Source organism: Meles meles, chromosome 7 (assembly GCF_922984935.1).
Source record: "Meles meles chromosome 7, mMelMel3.1 paternal haplotype, whole genome shotgun sequence".
NCBI classification, from domain to species: Eukaryota; Metazoa; Chordata; class Mammalia; order Carnivora; family Mustelidae; genus Meles; species Meles meles.
Window position 1 is genome coordinate 71419661 of NC_060072.1, and position 23535 is coordinate 71443195.

General features: G+C 36.3%; 1 protein-coding gene across 5 annotated transcripts in view; it reads left to right on the forward strand.

The window, feature by feature from the left end:
• SOX5 (SRY-box transcription factor 5) overlaps positions 1-23535 on the forward strand; it is a 999188-nt gene that overhangs the window by 943917 nt on the left and 31736 nt on the right. For all 5 annotated transcript variants that reach the window (XM_046013235.1, XM_046013233.1, XM_046013234.1 and 2 more), the window contains 2 exons: positions 10766-10943; positions 22495-22640. In XM_046013235.1, coding sequence (XP_045869191.1) covers positions 10766-10943; positions 22495-22640 — 324 coding nt within the window. The remainder of the gene's footprint in view (positions 1-10765; positions 10944-22494; positions 22641-23535) is intronic.

Consider the following 23535-nt stretch of genomic DNA (forward strand, 5'->3'; position numbering starts at 1 on the left):
ATTGCATTTAAAGTAAGCATCTAAGATTTAAAATCCAAGTCCTAGTTCTAGACTAGTAAATCAATCCCAGTGACTCTTGGTCTAAATCATCCAGACTAAACGAAATACAATTTTTTTTTTCAGAAGAACTTCCTTCATGACAATCTTTTAGATTAATCACAATGATATTTAAGTATTAAAATTTCATACCAACTTCGATAGCCTTAAACTGTTTTATCATTCAGTGTCTGTATATTGCTTCACCAACTGGAATATAAATGCTTCCTTTCCCACGACTAGCCCTGTTGGGAATAATGCCTAAAAGATAGTTCTGGAACAAGTTAAAGAATAACCCTACCATATGAGAAAAAAAAAAGCGAGATCGGGGCAAATGGAACGTCTTCTAATTCTATACAGTAAGGAAAATCGCCAATACTGCCCTTAATCTGAAGGGTGAGAATCAGTCTGTTAAAGAGTGAGAGAAGTGAGTTTGAATTCAAAGTTTGTCTTTGCTGGCTTATCTCTGGACTTCTCCCTTTGTCTCCAGTGACTGCCCCTCTTTCTCTGTCTGCAGTGAGTGGCATGGAAAGAGTTTTCGCTTAGATGTTGCTACCTAGTAAAGTTTCAAGTTAAGCTAATAGGCAGCCTGTTGTTCGGGAGAGCCTGACAAGGGCTCTGTTAGCTGACACCTCTAACTAGAAAAGCAGGACCTCCCAAGGCTGTCACCCCTTCAACTCTAGGCGAAAGCAAGAAGAAAAGGGAGCAAAACTCTGGAGACTGGGAAGAACTACGAAATTCCAATAGTGAGAAGGATTCATATGAAGAGATTTAAATGTGGAGGGACACGTCACAGTATTGCACTAGCAAAAATTTGGCGCTAGCCAAAGTGACAGTTAACACACTTCATGTGAAAATTTTAAAACGCCTTATTAAAAAAAAAAGAAATTATCAAGAGTTTGTCAGTGATTAATCTTAACTCTCCATGTAATTAAGATTTAGTAGTTAATATTTAGTATTTTTTCTTCTCAAGGCTATGTATGGGTGATAAAAACAATTAATATACTAATGCCTGCCGTCGAGAAGGTTGTTGCTATAAATGATGAGTGTTTAGATCATCCATAAACATCCCTTTAAAGAAGAAAGCCTTAAAGTATTTAAACTCTGATTATTTTGCAGTCAACATTTCAAGAAAACAACCAATGAAATAAAATGAAATACAGGCTTTGTTAGTAATAGAGTGCTGCCTTAGTCTTCCCTAACTTTCTTGCTTTATGTCTCATTCACCCTCAAATCCATTACACACATGCATGCGTACACACACACACACACACACACACACACACACACACACGGGGCCATCCTTCCCCAAGGTTCTATGCTTTAGACAATTTGGCCCTTACTCAAGTCTCCCAAATAGACACAGAGCACAGGTTAACTGCCACAACTGTCATTAATTATGTGGTAATCGTGGGTCCACCAGCCTATGGAGGATTTGTGCCCTGTACAGCCTGTACCTGCATATGTGTGGTCATTGAAAATAAGGTTTTTATTTAATTAAATGAGAGTTACTATTAAGTGACGTATGCATGATTATGTCTGCTCTTTCTTTTCCCTCTTCTCCCAGGACGGCCGTCTAAAGATGCTTTATCTGTTTATAACCAGATCGGACTTTCCTTAGGATCTATTAAAAAACCTAAACCCCTAAAGAACCACAGATATTTTGAAAAGAAGTGTTTTTAGCCCTCTAAGGATCTTCCAAAGCATTTAATTTTGTTTGTTTTCTTCCAAGATCCACTCATTCTTCCAGTCTTTTTTCCCCTGTAAATAATAGGCCTCCAAGTGGAATGAGAGGGAACGGAGAGTTTATGCCCATTTGTGTTGGTGTTGTTTATATTGTTGTGCTGTCCTTTTGACCCTACTTCCTTTGGTAGGTTCAGGCAGAGAGGTTGTGATGCTCATTTTGTAGGTTCAGGCCCAGGTAGAGGTGCTGCCCCCCGAATGCTGGTGGTAATGGAATCTGACCAGTGTGGCTTCTGTTTTCTTGGAGTTTAAGTCTGTATTGCTCCGAAGGCTCCTGCTTTATTTTTTTGTGAATCCATTCCATCATTTGCTAGCTTTGTAGTCTTGATTAATTCTTTTTCACATATCTTCAAGGGAAACTAACAGGAAAGTAACATGACAAATGGTTTTTAGTTATGTGTTTAAGGACTGATCAGGTGGTGCCAAGAAAACATTATGTTCTTTCCGTACATGGAGTGACCGACTCTTCAATTTCTCTAAAGTATTTCTAAAAAGCTTTTGGAAGTTTACATTTAGAGGTTAATAAGAAGAACTGGTGTGATTATTAACATCAAATCTTACTGCTTTATGCTTTCTTTTAGCCTCTTGGTAGAAGAACTATTAATCATTTGAAAAGATAATAGCAATCATCCTGATGTAAGGAACACCAGAGGACAAAATAACCATTATTATTAGGAATTTGAAGTTGTCTAGGGACCAGAGGTTAAACAAAGTTGAATCTGAAACACCATACATTTTATACTGGCTCATGTTGTAACTGTTCTCATCAAATATTATTCCTGACACTCGTATTCCTTCTGTTCTTCCTCTTTTCAAATGTACTCTGCATTTGAAAAAATTAAATTTACTCTGTAGATTTTCTGTGAGTGGGTTTTCATTTGGTGTTGTGAGCTAAAGGTCTTGTCATAGGACATTCTTCTAAGTAAATATATAGAAATTGTATTCATACAGTCTATTTTTAGCACATTTTGAAAATACAAAGAAGAGGTTAGATAGTTAATCTAAAATTAAAGGAAGCTTCAAAAGCTAATTTAGAAATGTGAGAGAGAATATTAAAAGGGTTGAAAAGAAAAAGTAAAAAGGAATGACATCTAGCTCTGCAAAGTAAATAAGTAAAACTGAGGGAGATTCATGAAATGGATTCATATATTACGGTTGAAGAATTAGAAACAAGTATTTTTCCAGGCATTGAAATGAAGTAGTGGTGAAAAATGCTTTGGAATCATGGAAGAATTTAACAAGTGTTGGCTGTACGTCTTCCCGAAGAGGATAGACACATTATCTCCATCTAACAAAATATTGCACAATTTTGACGGTAAACAGCGAACCCTTATCTCACAGGATTTCAGCAGGTCAGGAGTCCGAGAGCAGCTTACCTGGAGGGACCTGGCTAAGAAGAGTCTGTCACATGGAGTTCCATTTCATGAAAGCATGACAGATGCTTGGTATATCCACTTCCAAATCGGCTCACGCGCATGCTGAACAAATCACACCTTGGTGGTTGGCGAGAGGCCTACGGGTCCCTACCAGGTGGAACTCTCATGGGCCTTTGAGTGTCCTCATGATGTGCATGGCAGGTGGCTCCTTCCAGGGATGGTTTTATCCTCCAGGAAACATTTGGCAGTGTCTGGAGAGAGTTTTGCTTGCTGCAGCCAGAGCAGGAGTTCTACAAGCATCTAGAGGTAGAGGTAGGGAATACTGCTAGACATCCCTCAATGCCCAGGACAGTCATTCACAACAAAGAATTATTCAGCCCAGATGTCAGTGGTGCTAAGATTGAGGAAAACATACCCCAGAGCGACTGATCCAAAAAAGAGGGAGGTAGAGGCTACAGTGTCTTTATGACCTAGCACCAGGAGTCAAACTGTCCTTTCTGCAATAGCTTCTTGATAATGTAGGTCAGTCCTATTTCTTGTGGGAGGTTTGGTGGGGGGGATGGGAAGGGGCAGGGATACTCAGGGGCATAAATGCCAGGAGGCAAGAATTATTGGTGGGCCATCTTGGAGGCGGGCTACCACAGAAGAACGTTCTATGTAGAAAGGATGGCATCATTTGGCTTAGGTGTTTCAAAGAAATTTTTTAATTAAAAAAAAGGAGGATGTGAAATATTATTGATATTCCACAAGCCACGCTCTTTGTTCTTTGCTCTATTTGTGTTCAACTCTGTATGTGTGCGTTTGTGGATATAATTGACATTTTAGAGGCATTAAATCACCAAAAGCAAAAAACAAGGGACATACTCGACTAAAATGTTAAGGGGAAGGAGCAGGGAGCATGTTAAATTAAATGATGAAGACAGTGTGAATACCTGTAAGCTAATTAAAGGCCAACAATTTAAATGTAAAAACAATATGAAATTATCACAATGAAGCAAACGTCCCCCAACTACACTCCTAGCGCCCTCTTTTAAAAGAAGCAAGCTAAATGAGAAGCTGAATACATTCCCCTCAGCTGCATAACTTAAGACTTGCAGTTAAATGGCAATCCTGTCTAATGGTAGCATGAGCACCGCAAAAGCATACCTATCAAAGAATTCCCAGAGCTCTATTGGTGTGGTTAACAAGGCATCTTGCAATTTGTAAGAGCAAAAGCCAGTCATTTGGTCATGAAAGGGGCCTCAGGACCATGTGTTCTTTATGACAGACTTGATTTTTTAGGCACCAAGAACTTACTAATAGAGTATGGAGTTGGAGTAGCCCCATGAGTAGGATCGCTTACTTTTCGGGGGTTAGGAAAATCATTTAAGATGTTTGGTTAGTTTTTTTTCTTTTATTACTTTGACTCTTGTGCATAAGCGCAAACCTTTTCTGCTCGAAATTCATGAAGGAAAGGTCAGAGACTTTTGATCTCCAAAAAGATTGTTTTGTTTTGTTTTAGTTTGGTGGTGTTTTTCTCTCTAGTCAGTCTCTACTGAACTGTAGAAAGAAATGCCTTATTTGAGGGGAAAAGGTGAAAGAGGGTTCCTGCAGTGAACAATAGGAATAGACAATGCATGCAAAGGCAAGTTAGAGAAAAGAGGTGTAGACACAATGCACATTATCCAATTCAATCTGTAGTCCACTTCCTGTTAAATACGATTATTTCATCAGAGAGTATAAGAGCAACCAGCTGATTAATTTTGCAGCATGTTTTATGAATCCTTTACTCTTCCCCATATGTTTATTATTGCTACTTACTTCACATGAGTATTTGTGATAAAATATGGGACAATCAGTTTTCAAATTGTGCAGAGGAAGTAGCCTGAAATTCCTTATTTTTAATTCAATCATTGTATGGCTATTAAGGAATCAAATCATATTTACAAAAGAAAGAATATATTTAAATACACAGACAAACTGTCCTTAAATCATTCAGTTTAAAGAAAACACAATGCCACATACATCTTCACTGCAGGCTTAAATACAAAATAAATACATTCTTTGCTCCTTTATTACTGTACCACGCAAAACCAAAGCCTCAAAGCCACAGGCCTCGATGTCAGATGATTTGCATTTTTCTAAATGCCCAACATATAACAGCAAGTAATAAATAGTTGAAATTTCATTCAATAAAGAATGAATGAATGAATGAATGAATGGACAATTGCATAAATATATATGTTCTTGCCCATTGCCTTTAGAATGCTTTAAATTTGTTAACTACCAAATAAAGATTTGATTTTCAATAATGACTTTAGGTAACTATTTAAAGAAAAATTTTGATAATGAGAATGATTAAAGATATAAATAAAGGTGTAATTTTTATTCACGAGTATACAGAGGATATAATCATCTGCTCATCCTTGGTGGTTCATCTTGTAGTCCAAGGTCCTGCATGTGGATATATTCTCTGTTATGAAGGATAAGGAGGCAGAAAGAAAGGAGTAGATTTCTTTAGGATGCTGGTATCCCTATTTTCTAGTTCTCTATTGAAATTCCTTAGCAAAAAAAATATATATATGTATATATATATATATATATATATATATATATATATATATATAATAAAGGCTAAGGAGTGGGGAGAGAGAACCAAACCTCCAGGCTTTTGGAGAATGATTTTTCTTTGATAAATTGTTTGATTTCTATGAGCGGTTTGATCTTTGCACATTAAAAATTAAGAATATTATACAATTATATTAGACTAACATGTTTTTCCTGGAATAAACCTATTATTTGAAAATCATCTAAGTAAAATATATTTTAAATTTATATAGTTATTTTATAGTTTTTATTAAGTTTATGTGGAATAACTCTGTATTTGTGATGACAGCTGTATTTCTGCAGTGCATCTAAGGCTATATGTTTATGTCAAATAATTTTCTTCATCCAAATTTAGTATTTATCTGTGTGGGGTATTTCTTTTCATTGGCTATGACACAAATTCATTACACCTCTGCAATATTTCTATTACCATGACCACAAGTTGATGTTAAGTGAAATGTTTGCTTTTAGACAAGTTGTAGTAGCTAGAAGTAAGTGGAACATGCCTGAAACTGTATGTTGTTTAGATGATACTTGTTTTGCATTCCATCCCATACAACTAAGATTAGACAAGACTCTATTAGGAGAAGTTATGATCATAAGTAGGTTCCTAAAACTTGTGTGCATATATATGTATGATATATATCATATGTATATATGAAATCCCTTGGTATTTTTCTCAAAAAATAACCTAATTTAATAGCTCTTTAGCACTTCCAAAGGACCTTTCTGATGCTATGTAGTATAGAGAACAGAGAAGCACACACACACACAAAATCCCCAAAATAAATCAACATTTGTGCCTTATATTTTTAAGCTAGTATATAAATAGTGAATGTGTGTATTACTTCATTTTATTGAACATGTATTGCTCTTTATGTGGCTTTTTTATGTGAAAAATTATATGGTCAAATCTGAACTTCAGAAATTCCATTGCATCAATGTCTTTTTCAATTTAAGATTAAATTTGTCATATAACTAAAAAGAATATTGTATGTTGGGCCCAACAACCTGAATTTCTTTAGAACTTTGTGAATTTTAGTTGGCCTCCTGAGATTATTAATTATTTCATAGGATTGAAGATTAAATAAATGATCTGAAATATTATAATGAATTCTATAAATATAAGTAATAGCCTATTAGTTAAAACTTAAATAATTCAGTTTAAGTGTAAATGTTGACCTTGTATTTATGCTAGGTTAGCAGATCAACTTTGGAACTATTCAACGGATACATAAGATTCTTTTTAACTATCGCTTTGTATATACATTAACTAATTATGAAATAAGCTATTTTCAAAATTTTCAAATGACAGCATCCTTTAACGACTGGACAAGTAATTAAAAAGAAAGTGCTTTCCTTATTGCTTTATGATGTTCTTCAGAGAAATGCGATTTTTCCAGTGTTTTCTTGACCTTAAAAATTACTTATATTTTTATGTAGAAATTATTTACTTACAATTTTAAAATGCCTGCTTTATTTGTAAGAGTAGGGTTTAATCTTGGTAAGCTGTCAAATTTCTCCTAAATAAATTCTTAAAAATCTTTAGGGGAAAAAACCTTACCTTGGCATTTATTACACATATTTGTGATTATGAGAATGCAGGTCATAAATAAATAGCCCACTTTCATTTTATAGAGTTTTAAATTTTTCATCTAGTCAAATGAAAAATAATTAATAGAAAATGGGAAAACTACTGTAATTTTTGTATTCTCGATGAATAATAGGTATTTGGTATAGTAGCTCAGTAGTAAATTATTAGAAGAACCAAATTGTGAAATAATATCATATAATGGGTCAAAATTATTTATATAGTTACTACTATAAGGATCAAGCATGTGGGTTCTTATTAATATACCATTAGCCTGGTCACACAATGAAAGGGAACGAAAGGGCAATTTTGAATGACATTTCTATCAACTTGGGAACTGTCAACCTCTATTATGTCCTTGGGGCTTTGCACTTTTTGGCGTTCAGACATCTGTGCTGCCTTGAATGGAGGAGAATATTAAGAGTTCCAGTGGGTCTCTTGCTCTAATAAATGCTTTGGGTAGTCATTTTTCAGTTCGTGCATGTAATAGTTCTTAGTGCTTAAAGCTAAGCACATGACATTTCATATGCTTCATGTCCCATCAGCACCTACATCTGCATCATCTTCGTCAACACCATTATTCCCCCTACACATACACACTCACGCTCTATTTCCTCTGCATTCATAAATCCCTTCTCTTGCAACTCTGGGAATATATTCCTTCCTTTCTTTTCTGCACAGTCAAGTGAAACAACCACCTTAATTTCTCCAAGTCTCCCCTCAAAACTTGGACAAGAGTTGTCAAATACAGACCAACGAGGTTTTCAGGCTGTTGTGGCAAAAGCTGGTAGTTTCATAGTAAGTTTCATAGGAAGTAGTAAGCAGGTACAACTGATGGAGGAAGAAGGGTCTAGAATATTTACGGCTACATAATAAACAGTCAGTAAAACTATCTGACTGGCTATTTAGGCTGAATTAACAAGAAGAAAATCTGGATCCTCATCTTTAGTGGCCTACCGAATGTCAGTAGCATTTAATTTATTATGCATATGCATGCTTTCATTTTTTATTATTAGCATACGTTACACTTTGATAAATTTTAAAGATTGAGATAACATTATGCTTTTTTTTTTTTTTAAGATTTATGTATTTGAGAGAGAGGGAGAGAGAGAGAGCTCACAGGTGAACAGGAGCCGGGAAGGCCTAGAAAGAGAGGTAGAAGGAGAGAAGGAGATGCTAAGCTGAATGGGACATAGGTCTTGGTCTCACGATCCATGAAATCATGACCAGAACCAAAATCAAGAGTCGGATGCTTAACCAACTGTGCCACCCAGGCGCCCCAACATTATGTATTTTTTTAATCCTACTTCCTTACATTGAGGAAGCCCTTTTTTTTTTATAAGGTTTTGAAGCTTAATCATTTGTTAAAAAAATTTTCTCCCTTTAGGAGCGCCTGGGTGGCTCAGTGGGTTAAAGCCTCTGCCTTTGGCTCAGGTCATGATCCCAGGGTCCTGGGATCCAGCCCCACATCGGGCTCTCTGCTCTGCGGGGAGCCTGCTTCCTCCTCTCTCTCTGCCTGCCTCTCTGCCTAGTTTGATTTCTCTCTGTCAAATAAATAAAATATTAAAAAAAAATTTTCTCCCTTTATATTGTATATGGTGGTGGCTCTCAAATGTTAGTCTGCATCAGAATCTCCTGGGAATGCTTTTTAAAACGGATTGCTAGAACCCACCTCCAAAGTTTCTAAAATAGTGAATTTGCTTTTTTAATAAGTTCCCAGGTGGTGCTGATGGTTCTGATCCAAAGATCGAATTTGTGAATTACCCATCCGTACTGTGGTATGAGGGGGAAAAGGGCACAATACTTCTGGGTTTCTGACATACAAGGATTTTGGCTCACCAGCTCAACCAGATTATTCTAGGGGATAATTTTGCCCCTGCAGTTTTAAAATGCTAAAGTAAACTTTCTTACTTACTATGAATCCATATAAATTTGGTATGATGGTTACCAACTTACTACACATCTAATGCGATCCCAGATTACCATTTGAATTCTCATAGATTTTCAAATAACTATTCTTTTTTTTCTTAAACAGAAAACAGAATTAAAAAAAATAAAGTGTTAAAGAGTAATTTCTTCTACTTTGTTCATAAGTTTCCTAAGTGCAGCCAACCATGGAATTTAATAATAAACCACTTTAAAAATATAAACTTTGAATAGATATCTTATTATGCCATTTTACCATTTTTATAAAGTGATTGGTTTCAATGTTTTTTGGTAGATATATATATAAAATTTTGTACGCATTGATATATGTTTCCATGCCATCAAATTACACCACTTGAATCTAAATTGTCCCGCTTTCATCAGGTTATCCACCTACTACTGGTAGATATTTATGCTCTTAACTCATGAAGATAGAACAGTAGCTAAGTGGAAACTATATTTTTATTCTACAATAATACTTTATAAAATTGTAGATATTTTTAACAATAAGGTTTAACATATGACACAATATTTTAATTTTAGAGCACAAAAAAATTTCTCAGTTTGTGATGAAAAAAGTGATGTAATGTTAATATTATCTGATTCTAATAAATGATGTGGTAGAAACTTTAAAGATAATTGTATACATAAATTTTTTGTATGAAATTACACAATGGCTAATATAGAAAGGTATAAAATAGAATGTAAACTACATTAACTTGACCTATTCAGGTATTGAACAATTGGAACTCACCATATGTGCTGATTAACCACATAAAGATATTCACACCACAATGTATTGATTGTGGTATACGTTGCGGAAAATCTGGAAAAAGAAATCTAGATTTGAAAACAAAATGCTAAGTATTTAGAAAGTGTCGCATATAAATAAATAGTACATATTAGTATAATGTCGATTATGTTTATTTTCACTTTTAGATCAAGTCCGAAACTGTGTCTGCGAAACCTAGGAGAAAGATTATTTTCTAAGAAAGTTAGAAAGTTTCCTTCTTTTTTTTTGTATTTAATCTGGAGAGGAGTTCTGATCAGAGGTACACACCATTTAATTCCTCCATCATGGATGTTCCAGGTACTCTGGCTAAGCACCGGGATACAAAGGTGCTTGGGACTCAAGCCCTGTTCTTCGGAGGTTGAACAAAGGCTACCTACATCATAATTTCATATGAATTATGTAATGGTCTCTCAATAGACCTGAATAGCACAAGGAATAGCTTAAGACTATTTCTTAGACATGACATCAGTTATATACTTTCTGGATAGTTGAGTGCACCTGTGCTTTCTCTTATACTAAAGGTTTTCCATAATATGTAGTTAAAAGTGACATTGTTGACAGCTAACCAACACTGTAATGTATAGGTTGAATGTTAAGATCGCTGATTGGTAGAGTAATTTGATGGGAAATGACAGGCTATATACCTGTGTTTTTCTAGGCATTTTTGATCAGCCTTGCCTTATCACAGCTCATGTTCTAATGATCACATTGCAGGATGAAGTGGCACAGCCACTGAACCTATCAGCTAAACCCAAGACCTCTGATGGCAAATCACCCACATCACCCACCTCTCCCCATATGCCAGCTCTGAGAATAAACAGTGGGGCAGGTCCCCTCAAAGCCTCTGTCCCAGCAGCATTAGCTAGTCCTTCAGCCAGAGTTAGCACAATAGGTAAGTTCTGTTTCTTTTGTTCTTGCTGATTTTCTGTTTATGGCAATTGAATGAAATCATCTTTTAACGGCAAATCACGCATACCCTGTGCATGGTTTTAGTTCCATAGGAGAGTTTCAATTTGATGAACCGCATAAGTGTGTTTTAAACATGCTAATGAAATTTGTAACTGAAGTCCAAGTTACAGTGTCCTCCTGAAAAGCTAATTGAACTGGTTATGTTTGTTGATGTGACAGATGTTCTTAAGTTTATAAAAAAAGAGGCCTAAATGACTTAATCACAGAGAACAATGTTTCCAGAATGTTGTTGTTAGGTGACTTGCTTTTCCCATTACTGAAATATATTTCCACTTTTTGTGATGTGTACAAACTGTACATATGATAAAATACATTCTACTTAGATCAATAGTTACCTGCTAGGATATGAAGTTTGTTCAGTTCTGTACTGCTTGAGATTTAGTTGAATACACCAAAGTATTAGAAAAATTACATAGCTTCATTTCTCCATAATTGTCATTTTGGTAGAGTAAACACTAGAAAATGCTTCTATAAGCTAACTTTTAAAAAAATTCCAGTAATTTTTACTTCAGTAACACATGAATTAGACTGTGAACACTTACTTCAACCTACCTTTATTGATGTTTATCATTTGCATAGAGTTATAAGGAGGCTAGCACAGACAAGCCCTTCAAGGAGCTCAGGATTTAGTTAGGGGAAAAGTCATCCCTCTTATAGTGCTAGTCAGCCATAGTAAGCGCCATTTCAGAGCATAGATACAACTTTGTAATCAAAAAGAAGAGTGTTGGATTCTATTTGGAAAGGATCAAGGAAAGTTAAGTTGGGGATAACCTAATTCAAGTGGAATCTTGAGGAAGAAAGACAGTCCTAGGCATTTAGCCTTTAAGAAAAAACCCAGAGTAAAATAGCATATTTTTGAGAAATGCACTGATTTGGCTAGAATATAGAAGAAATGTGTAGTGAAAAGTGATCAGGGCTAAAACTGAAAGGAGCAGATGGAATCTGACTGAATGCTATCCTAAGAAATTTTGACTTTTTCTCCAGACAGCAATCTGATCAGAACTTTAAGAAAGAAGAGTATTGGCAACAGGAAGAGATAGGAATCAGGGAAACCATTGTTTTAATGTAGGACAAGAGTTAGTTACATGAAATAGAAATAAACAATGATAAAACAAAGGAAGGAATAGATTGAAGAGATATTAGTAAAGAAAACTTAATATAACCTATCCTCAGTAGAGTCTACCTGGTGTAGTTCAAGTTGGACACAGAGGAGTCTAGGATTTTGAATTCGTAAAATAAGAAGGATAATTCCTCCCTTAACTGTGAAAGGGAAGACCAGAGTGGAAGCAGATTTGGAAGACATAAATATAAAAATGTAGTAAGCATTGAAACATAAGGAGCCATTTAGGTAGAGATCCTCAGGAGGAAACTATACTGATATGTAAAATGGTGCTAGCATTTTAGATGTAGAATTACATATGATATAAGAGGATAAAGAGTACACTTATCACAATGAGCACAGAGTCTTGTATAGAATTATTAAAGCACTATATTGAAATTAAGTATAGAATTATTAAATCACCATATTGAAACTAGTATGATACTGTATGTTAGCTATAGTACTATTAAAAGAAATAAAGAAAATGAAAAGATATATGCACCTCTAAAAAAAAAAGGTTCAGCAAAAAAGAGTGTGTATAGTAAGAAGAGAAGTGGGATAAAGAATCGCAGGTATCACCTACTGTATTAGTTATCTGTTACTGCATAGCAGATTAACCTAATACTCGGGAGCTTAAGATAACCAACATTCATTATCTCACCAGGTTCTAAGGGTCAGAATTTGGAAGCAGCTTAGCTGGGTAGTTCTGGCTTAAGGCCTCATGGTTACAATCAATGTGTTAGGCAGGGCCATAGTCCTCTATGGACTTTTACTAGGGATAGATGCTCCTTGTTCAAGATGTCTCACTCACATGGTTGTTGCTAGAGGGTCAATTCCTTCCCTTGTGAGTCTTTCCATAGGGCTGCTCCTTGCATGGAAACTAACTTTCCGAAGAGTGGGTGCTCCAAGAGGAGAGAGCAAAGAGACAGCCACAGTGCCCTTTATGACCTAGTCTTGAAAGTCTACCTTTATTCTCTTCATTGTAAGAGAATCACAACGGCAGCCCAACTCAAGGGGAATATCAAAGTATCGTTGGGCACATTTTAAAACCAGCACACTTTTTTAGGGAAGGAAACTGATAAAGAGCAAGTGATTGTGTTAGAATAAAAATGAAGATAGGACAGTGTCATGCTAGCCTAGGAAAAATAAAAGTTTCAAAAAATCGTAAGGTTATTTAATGATGTCCCATTTGGCAGAAAAATTAAAAAATGAAAAAGAAAAACCTTATGATTTAGCTGGCGCTCATGGAGATGTAAACTCTGATAGAGAAGTTTTGGGAGAATGCCTTAACAGAATTTCAATCCCAATGATTTCAAGACTGTGAGGAGAGAAAATGCAGCTGATCTAGAGACCAGTCTTTTTGTAAGCTTGGTGTTGAGAAGTGATTATTTTAAAAGGACTACATAGAGACAGGTTTTAAAATAGGGCAATCATTCATATATATACATATATATGTGTGTGTGTATATTTATCTGTCTATATATATATAAAGTCAAGGGGAAGAAGAGAAGAGACAGAGACAGATAAAGATACGAAAGAGAGCATGGATGAAGATGGAATAAGACAAGAGATCATGAGAAAGGATTAACCTTGGAAGGAACAAAGCCCCTCTCTTTTCTGAGACTGAACAAAACAAAGGGAAAAAGGGGGTAAAGTAACAGAGAAATTGTGGGATGGATTTAAAAAAAAAAAAAGCTGAAGGAATGTATTTCAAATGCTTCAATCTCCACAGAGAAGAATTTCATATTATTTGCCAAGAGGAAGTCAGTCTGGGACAGTGGGACAGCAGTAAGAGCACACACTGTGAAAACTTAAGTTTTAAGAAGTTTGAAAAAGGTTGGGGTACACGTCCATTTTTTATCATTATGCATCACTCTGTTATGGCCTAACTCAGTTACTCCCCTCCACATCCTAAATGGACTCCAAGATAAGACTTGCTTTCATGTCCTAAGTATGTAAAAGAAAAAATATTTTATTTGGCAAAAATGATTCACTTCCATAATAGAAATGAAGGCTCATAAATATCACAGTGCTGGGCTATGAGCTACTTTTGTAATGTCACCAGAACCAGAATATTTAACCAAATAACTGATAGATTTGCATTTTATCATATGAGGATTTTTTACTTCAGCATTCCAGGGATTAAGTATGACAAAATATTTTCAAAAGGCAAGAATGTATGAATGTATTTAATGACATTTATCATCTGACTTTCTCCACTACTAAAACTTCCCTTAGTTTTTTTTTTTTCCCCTGAAAAATCCCTTCACCACATACACATCCACACATCCTCATAGTTTCCAAGGATTTGAGGCTGCTACAATTTACTTTTCTCTTTTCAGCAAATGCAGATGTTGAAAGCTGAAACTGTAATGAGTAATAATGTAGCTGGATAAAAGCTGTGCACATTAATGGTGTTGGAAAGGTCACCCCTGAAAGAAGAATTAATGTGTTATGCCATTAATAAACCAAGGAAAACTGTGAACGAAAAGATAACTTAAGTTATTGTTAATGACACGGGCTCTTTGCTATATATCTATTAGCTACAAATATAGAAAGTGAGTTTTTGAGGTGGGTGACCAATATTACACTGTATTCTGTAAGAATGCCTTTGATATGGTATGCAAAGGATAGGTTGCTCCAAAAGAAAGGGAATCCTTAAAAGGTATGAATAGTTCAGAAGAATGGATAAGTTTAGAATCTTCTGACCGAATGTTATCATTCTTTTATTGGCCTTTTTCACCTCTACTGTACATATGTATATAATACTTCTGATATTTGTCGAGGCATTTTTAATCTCTCTCTCACTGAAGCTAATTTTAGAATCATAGACCTAAACTAGATAGAGCAGATATTCGTATCATCCCGTCAAAACTTGTTATTTTACAGATAAGGAACCAGGGCCTAAGGAGGCTTAGTGCTTACCCAGGGATTCTAAGTAAGTTCCTGTCACAGGGAGGACAGTTCTGTGACTCTGTGTTTATTTCCTCTGTTTCAATTTCAAGGAAATGACTATACATGAAGACCTAGTAACTTGCCCAAACTCAAAGCCAGTGGAGGTTGAGGCCAGAGGATTCATGGTCTCTGGTTGGCATACTCACTTTTCAGTTGTTGCCTGTTGATTGGTGGGCTTTCCACAGTAGATGGTCTTCTCAGTCATTTATCTAGCCTTTCAGTCATTCATTGAATAAATGGGTATTAAAGGTCTTCTCTACACCATACATTTTGCAGGATGGTGAGCAGATGGAAGTTTAGAGGATGAGCAGATGAAAGTCTTGGACAGAGGATTTAGCTAGCCTCCAGACTTGTTCTATTAAGTCTTTGGAAGATACTAGAATGTATTATCCTTGCCCTTTATTCTTCAGAGGCATTAATGCATAAAAAGTAAAACTTTACTCAGCAAATGTAGTAGACTCACATTGACTCAATAGAATGAGAGAAAATATTTTCTAGTTCATTAATATGGTACTTTATTTCTACAACTTGCTAATTTAAAATACAATGGCATGAAGGAGGATATCACCTTGATGTTTCATTAGTTTACAATTTTAATCAGAAAAAGTTCTATCAAGGTAGGTGATTGAAAAAAATACTGTAGTAGTTTAATAGGAAGCCAGTGGATTGTCAGGAAGTTGAGGGTATTATTCAACATCTGGCAATTAACATTTGCATAGTGTTTTACAATTTACAAATTGCTTTCACATTTATAAGCTAATTAATTCTTGTGAGTTTTCACAGATGAAGAAAGGCATATGTATCAAGGTGCCAAAAATTTGATGATTATAAGTGACCTCAACATTAGGAAAAGATCAGTATTTGTTGAAAATAACTTGAAACACGTGCCCGCCCTTTTACTTCTAGCTGAAAAGCCCTACATTAAATAAATAGGTAGTAAATAAGAATCTGTATTGCCTTCACAGCATCTGTTAAATCCATGAGTTCAGGAAATCTGTGTCATTATGGTACAAGCTTCCATCGATGTGATGACATAGATAGTCAACTTGGAATTATAAAGGTAGATCTTTTCAACTTCAAAACATGCATTTATAACTTCAACAGACCCTGCCATGGGCCAAAGGAATAAAAGATTGAAAATTTTAAAATACCCTCAAGTAATTCAAAGACTGGTGTGAAAGACAAACTTAGACAAATGGAAGACAATGTGACAGTAAAAGCATCTATAAGGTTTTGAAGGAGCATAGAGATGAGATGTTCAAATGGTTGCCAAGGAACATGCCTGGGGTATATCAGGGAAGTCATTATAGAAGGGGTGACAGTTGAATAAAGTCCCATACACGCTAGAAAGAAATAGTATTTCGGTGAAAGAGAAAAGCTTGGGAGATGGGGGGGGGTGGGGAGGACACAGGCCAGTGCTTGGAATAGGAAATAGTTTTGCGCAGCTTAAACACAGAACTCTGGAGAAACTAGCAGGAAGTGACGTGGGAAAGATAAGCAGAATCGATATCACGAAGAGACTTTTAAGCCTTTGTAAAGTGTTTGGAATTTATCCCAGAATGACATTTTTGGGGCAACATTACAGGGTTTCTTGTTCCAGGATATCTGGGAAAAGCTGCATAATTTTGTTATCTCTTGAAGATTCACAGTGCACATTAACATTATTAAGATCTTGGGAATTTATGCAATGAAGAAACCTTTTTCACTTTAATTTAGTATTTCCCACACTTATTTGAACATGGAATTATTTTTTCACAGAATATTATATTTCATCATCTTATGAAATTCTCCTTTAAGCACTAAGGTATGGAGAGATGGGGATTTGATAATGTAGAGTGGCACGATCCAAATTACTTTTGGGGAGATATTTTGGAATGCTTTACCTGGTGGTCAGTAAAGAAGATAGATTAACAAGGAGTGTAAGCCTAAAGATAGGGAAACCAGTTAAGAGGTTAGGACATTGGCCCAGGTGAGATATGAGGGGCCTTTGGTGAAAGTGGGGACCATGAGGATGAAGAAGAACACATTCGAAAGCTGAGGAGGAAACCTGACTGTCCCAACTTGGTTGCCTGTTACATATATGGGGTAAAGGGGATCTCTTAGATGACATGGGCCACTGGGAAGGGATATGGAATATAGGAAGAACAGTCTAAGGCAATGGGAAGATGACGAATTCCGTGCTAGATACCCTGCATCTCAGATACTCATGAGACATTCAAGTATAGAAGCTTGATAGACAGATATGTGTATATAAAAATCAGGAGGGATTTGAGGCAGGAAGTAGATATTTTATAGTACTTGGGATCACCCCTTGACTCTTCGAGCATGCTTAGACCAATTGTGGTATTTGGTTTCTAAGGCTACTGCAACAAATTACTATAAACTGGGTCACTTAAACTTGAAATTGATTGTCCCACTATTTGGAGGCTAGAAATCCAAAGCGAAGGTGTCAGCAGGGTTAGTTCCTTCTGGAAGCTCTGAGGGAGAATCTGTTTCATGCCTCTCACCTTTGTTCCACGTGGCTACTGGTAGTCCTTGCCGTAAGTCATAAGTCCTGCCTTATGACAATACTTAGGTCCAGTCTCTGCATCCATATTAACATGGCCTTCTCCCCTGTGTCTCTGTGTCAGATCTCTCTCTCCTTTCTAAGAACACCCAGTTATTGAATGTAAGGCCCACCTGAAATCCAGGGTGATCTCATTTCAAGCTCTATTTCCAAATAAGGTCACATTTACAGATACCAGGTTTAGGCCACAGACATATCTTTTTGAAAGACACAATTCAACCCAATACAAGTGGTTTCCTGTTTCTCCTTCCTTTTTTTTTTTTTTTAAGATTTTATTTATTTATTTGGCAGTATTTATTTATTTGGCAGAGAGAGAGAGAGATCTCAAGTAAGCAGAGAGGCAGGCGGGGGCGGGGGGGAGAAGCAGGCTCCCTGCTGAACAGAAAGCCCGATGCAGGGCTCCATCCCAGGATCCTGAGATCATGACCTGAACCAAAGGCAGAGACCTAACCTACTGAGCCACCCAGGTGCCCCTCTTTCTATTTTTTAACAATTTCTTTCTGTGTGGAGCAGCTAGAACTCTTTCTGTTTCGATTTTATCCTAAGATTGCTCATGAGTTTCCTAAGCTGACAACAGACTTTAATAACAATAAACCACTTAAAAAATAAAACTTTAAATAGATGTCCTCTTATACCATTTCCCATTTTTGTAATGGAACAAATATAAGGTCGATGGAAGAATTAAATGAAATAACACAGGTTATTTCCAGGTTGTCCTTTTTTTTTCCCCCCCGAAAATATATAAAAGGGGCCTTTTTAATTTTGAGAATTTTGTTGATAGTGATTAAAAAGAAACACCAAAGCATAAAAAGTGAAACTGTAGTGAATTTAACAAAGTTACAGAATTGTGCAAATTTCTTACACTAACGATCCCTATTCTACATTTCCCAATTTCATTTGAGGTGCTAACTGGAAGCCATATTGACCATTGCCTTCCCACTTCCCTCCTTAGATTGAGGCTCACCAAACTTCTCCTAAGCACATACCCACCTTCTGATCCTATTTTATGATGCAGTTGGTGCCTAAATATATAATTCAGGCTGAATAAAATCTATCAAGTAATCATAGGGGTAGGGGTTGTGTGGCATGGCTCTCTTTCCTTGAACCTCCATACCAACAAGAAATGATATCCCTTCACGGATTTGTCATTATGGTCAAAGCCATACAATAAGACTGCTGAGGGTGAACATATAGAAAGAAAAAATGAAAGAGAAAGGAAAAGAAAGGGATTAACATTTTCTACTGCTTCCTCAGATACCTAGTGTTATCTACTCCTTCACAAGATGTTCTATTTTGTTTTTGTTTAATTCTTCCGTCAACCTGACATTCATTTTGCAGTTGATAGGAATGGAAACCCAGTGACTTTGTTATAATCTGGCAAATACTACACTTCCCAAGAAACAGAAACCCAGACCCATCTGTATCCAGTGCCTAAACCCTATCTATTTCACTGTGCCATTTTGTAAATAAACTGACAATGAATAACTTTCATGGGCCATTTATTATGCAAGACTATATTAACTCATTTATGTTACCTAATGAATGTTATCTTCATTTAACCAATAAAATAATTGAGATTTAAAAAGGTAAAACAACATGTACAATTTATAGAGGTTGTAAGTGGCAAAGTCATGATTTTAATTCAGGTTTTCCAACTCCAAAATGCCAAGTTTTTCTAAAGATTGTAACCATGGATCAAATCTAAGGAGAAGATGAGGAACAGATCCCAGGCAAGGTTATGGATATGGAGGAGGCAGAGAGGAAAGGGGATCACATGTTGTGATGATAAACGAAGAAGAAAGAAGTTTCTATAGTAAGGGGATTGTCAGTGAGGTCATTCTGTAAGCCAAGGCAAGTTTCCCTTGGATTAGGCAATTTACAAGTGCAAGGGCAGCAGAAACAAGATTGTAGCAGAAATGGAAGAGTGAGGAAGGAATGGGAGAGTATGATGAGAATCTTAGAAGGTAAAGAGAGACAGTCGGAAAGAGAGGGCAACCCAGAGTTGAAAGAGAAACTTCATTTGCTCATCTCAGGTGGAGAAACTTAAGTACTTACTAACTAAAGTGCTAGAAATGATGGAGAAGTTCAGATCTGATGACATCAATGGGAAAGAGAATGACCAGTGGAGAGGTACAGAAATCTAGAGCACAATTTGAGGGGATTTGCCTTGAATCAAAGCAGGGGCACCATTTTCACTGAAGCAGGAAGAGACAATGGGCAGAAATGGAGACAGATTTGAAGCTAGCATGGGGTAGGAGTTGGGGTGGGGGTGGGGCAGGAAAGGAAGGTGAGAGCTCAGCCTTATTGGTCTCTCCAAAATCGGAGTTGAAATCATTTGGGTGGAGAGAGGGAATCAGCAAGATTGGTAATTTAGTGACTATGATGAGAACAAAATGGAAAGGACCAGCACACAATCCTGTCATGATTTAACTCTGTAATATATAAATGGCCTTCAAATTTAACACAGCAGATACAAATGTTAGATTTCATAGAGGATTTTAACTAAAATTCAAGAGTCTGTAAAAGCAAGGTCTATTTTAAAGTGGACGCCTATTTCCACCTGCATAGGAGCACACACCTCAAACTGGAAATAGACATTACAGAACATATGTCTGTCAGTTATTCACCCCCATATAATTTGCATCCCTTTTGCATCTATATTAATCATTTTTTCCTGCACAATGTTATCTTGGCAGCACCTAAAAACATAAAGAATTCATACTTTTATTCAGCGCCATGTGCCAAACCATTTCAAAATGTATTTGTGCTCTGGAGAAGCTAAATAGACTGCAAAAATGCATGATGCCAGGTTGTACATAAACAGGGGTTAAAGCATAGGAAAAATCAGACTGATTCTCTTAAGATCTTTTAGTAAATGAATGCGTCCTGAGACCATCACTGTCCTATATGAGCTGTATTTCTTTCTAGAGTAGTAGTGTACATGAACAGATTCAGTTCAAGAATAATATATTGAGAAGGTTGTTCAGGAGAATGGAGAGAGGATGCTAAGGATAATATAAGGTTAAAACAACCATAATTTAAAGTAAACATTAACCCTAAAGGCTTGACCTAGGTCTAAATAGTCGTTCACGATTCGTACTGTATTTGTAATGAGCAAGGATGTTTTGTTCTTTGGGTCCATTCCAATGAATTTAGCTCTGAAACGCAAAACCTATAGTCGCTCTCAAGGCTCCTCTCCCTGTCGCCTACACTGGAACTTATCTTTCTGCCTCAAGGAGATCAGAGGATGAGGTCTAGTCTGTGCATATCGGGGGAGGGAGGGGACAGTGGATCATTTTGAAACCCTCCAGCACTGAAACACTGTACTAATCTGACACCAGCTTCTTCAATAGAAATGTTTCAGCAGCAAGAAATTATTCTATGTTTTTTGGCAAACAACAGATCAGATAGAAGAGTCTAGCAATACGGCAAGGATGTGTAATCTGACATGATTAGACAAGGCTCTTTAGTACCAGAACATTCATAATTGAGACAAAGAAAGAGTATTAATAACACTTTCCTAACACGGCAGTTAGCCATTTTATATTTCCTTTCTTTAATCTTAGTGTTTTTCAACAAATCATGGGATTTAATAGCGTGTTTTGGCAGATTAGAGGATTTATGGCCCAGATGTTTTTTGTTCTAAAAATGGATTAGGGTGTAAAGTTTGCTGGAATCCATGGAACATGTTGAGGCAAGCCGGTCATTTTATGTGTGATTAGTGCCTGCCTTCTGTCTCACAGTCCCTCCATCTGTCACAATTCACCAATGGATCTGGTTAGATTTAGCCTCATGTCACAAACAAGTCCCTTTTCTGGGCAATTTCATATTATAGATTCAGTTTATGCCATTTTATGCCCTAGTTAAAAGATAGGGAGAGTGAAAGATGATATATTAGCTTTCCTTTCAATATTTACAAAACAGTCTTTTCCCATTGGTATTCTACCCTAAAGTCGTGCAGACGAGCATAATAATGTCCATCAAATAAATAAGTGACCAGTGTTAAAATTAAGTTAAAAATCAGTGTTGCTCCTTACACCTGTTATTCTTTAAAAGAAATATTTTGACTTTTTTTTTTTTAACTTTGGATTGTGGAGCTGTAGACACAAGTTGGTCATGTGACTATCTTATTAAGAGTGTGAATTAAGTGTGACTGTAGTTTTCAGTAGCCACAATTTATTATCATACAATTCACAGGTGCTTGGTTTCATTCTGTGCTTGAAATTTGGCCCCTTCACTCTTAGAAGTTTGTATCCATAGCAAATCACTGCCACCTGTGGTTTACGTCACCATCAGTGGACTCGGGGCGGGGGTGGGGTGGGAGGGGGGGAATGATCTTCTTTCACTCAGGCAATAATGATTTATTCCTTCTGTATCTAACAACCCTAATAGTGCTATACACAAACTCTAAGCTGACCTTTCCAATATGATGAGAATGTCAATAATTAGAGTATTAATCACCAATACCTCTACCCTATGGCAACATTCAAATGATCCTTACATTTAAAAAAAAAAAATCAAAGGTCTTATTTTTGCACTACAGAATACTCAGCTGAAAAAAAATTATTTAAAACTTATATTTTAAACTTCTTTCCAAGCATGTGGAAACAATTATATTTGCCTTGAATATTATGTTTGCATTGCAGAGGCTTGGCACCACATTCACGTAAGACTGTATCAATTAGGCATTATCGATTACTCATTCATTCACTTTAGACTAAAGAAACTGAGAAAGTAGCCTATGCCAGACATTAACCATTAACCGCCCCCCCAAAAGACGTGATTTTTGTGGTTAAAAGTTAACTTGTCCATGCATTTATACAAAACATAGCCTTTGTTCTGTCACATCTTCAGGTTATTTAAATGACCATGATGCTGTCACCAAGGCAATCCAAGAGGCTCGGCAGATGAAGGAGCAGCTTCGGCGGGAACAACAGGTGCTTGATGGGAAGGTGGCCGTTGTGAATAATTTAGGTCTCAGTAACTGCCGGACAGAAAAGGTTAGTTCATAAAATAACGGACTTCCCAAAAATACTTAAATTGCCTGAATGCTTTTTTTTTGTTTTGTTTTCTTATCTTCTCACTGCCTCAGAAGGAAGGTTCTCCCTCCCTTCTCTCCCCACTCACCGGGTCAGTACAGATATCTTCATGCCCATCCTAATCAAAACCATCTGGAAATGAAAGGAGTTATAATTCTCCTCTATCCATCTCCAAACCTTATTGACAATTAATATCCCCTTTCTGCCATCAGTTTGCATTAAAATGGAATGGCATTTGAAATATCTGAGTCCGAGTGAAAGTTTTGTTTTACAGAGATGCTTAACTTGTATTTGGGGATGAGCTGGATTTGAAAATGCTGAATCTTCTTTAATCAGCATAAGCTTGGATGATACCCATGCTCATAGCCTAAGTAACTAGGATTCTGAGCATGTCATAATATGTTTCCAATGCAAAGCACTGTCAAGGTTTAGATGACTACACAATTGGAAATTTAGACTTTATTACCAAACAAAATGTGCTTTACAAAACTCAGACATGACCATTTTACCAAAGTCCAGTGAAAATGCTGAATTTCGAGATGTAACAATTTCAAACTCTTTTGTCTAAGCTACATTGTATTTTATTCAGAAAAATATTAGTTCGTTGCAGCATGCTCGGAGTGATCTCGGTCCTGTTTGATATTTTTGAATTGAAATTTTAGAATGTGACTGGGTCTTGTTTTCACAATCCCATAGCTGAAGAGAGATACAGTAAATCAGAGAGAAAAAATGATCAGCTACTTAGCAATAATTTGAAAGTTAACCATCATGGGAAGCTTTCGAGTCAAACAGTAGTGTCCAGAATGAGCAGATTGCTAATTGGATAGCTTTCTGGTTTCCCAGGTTTTAGATGGAA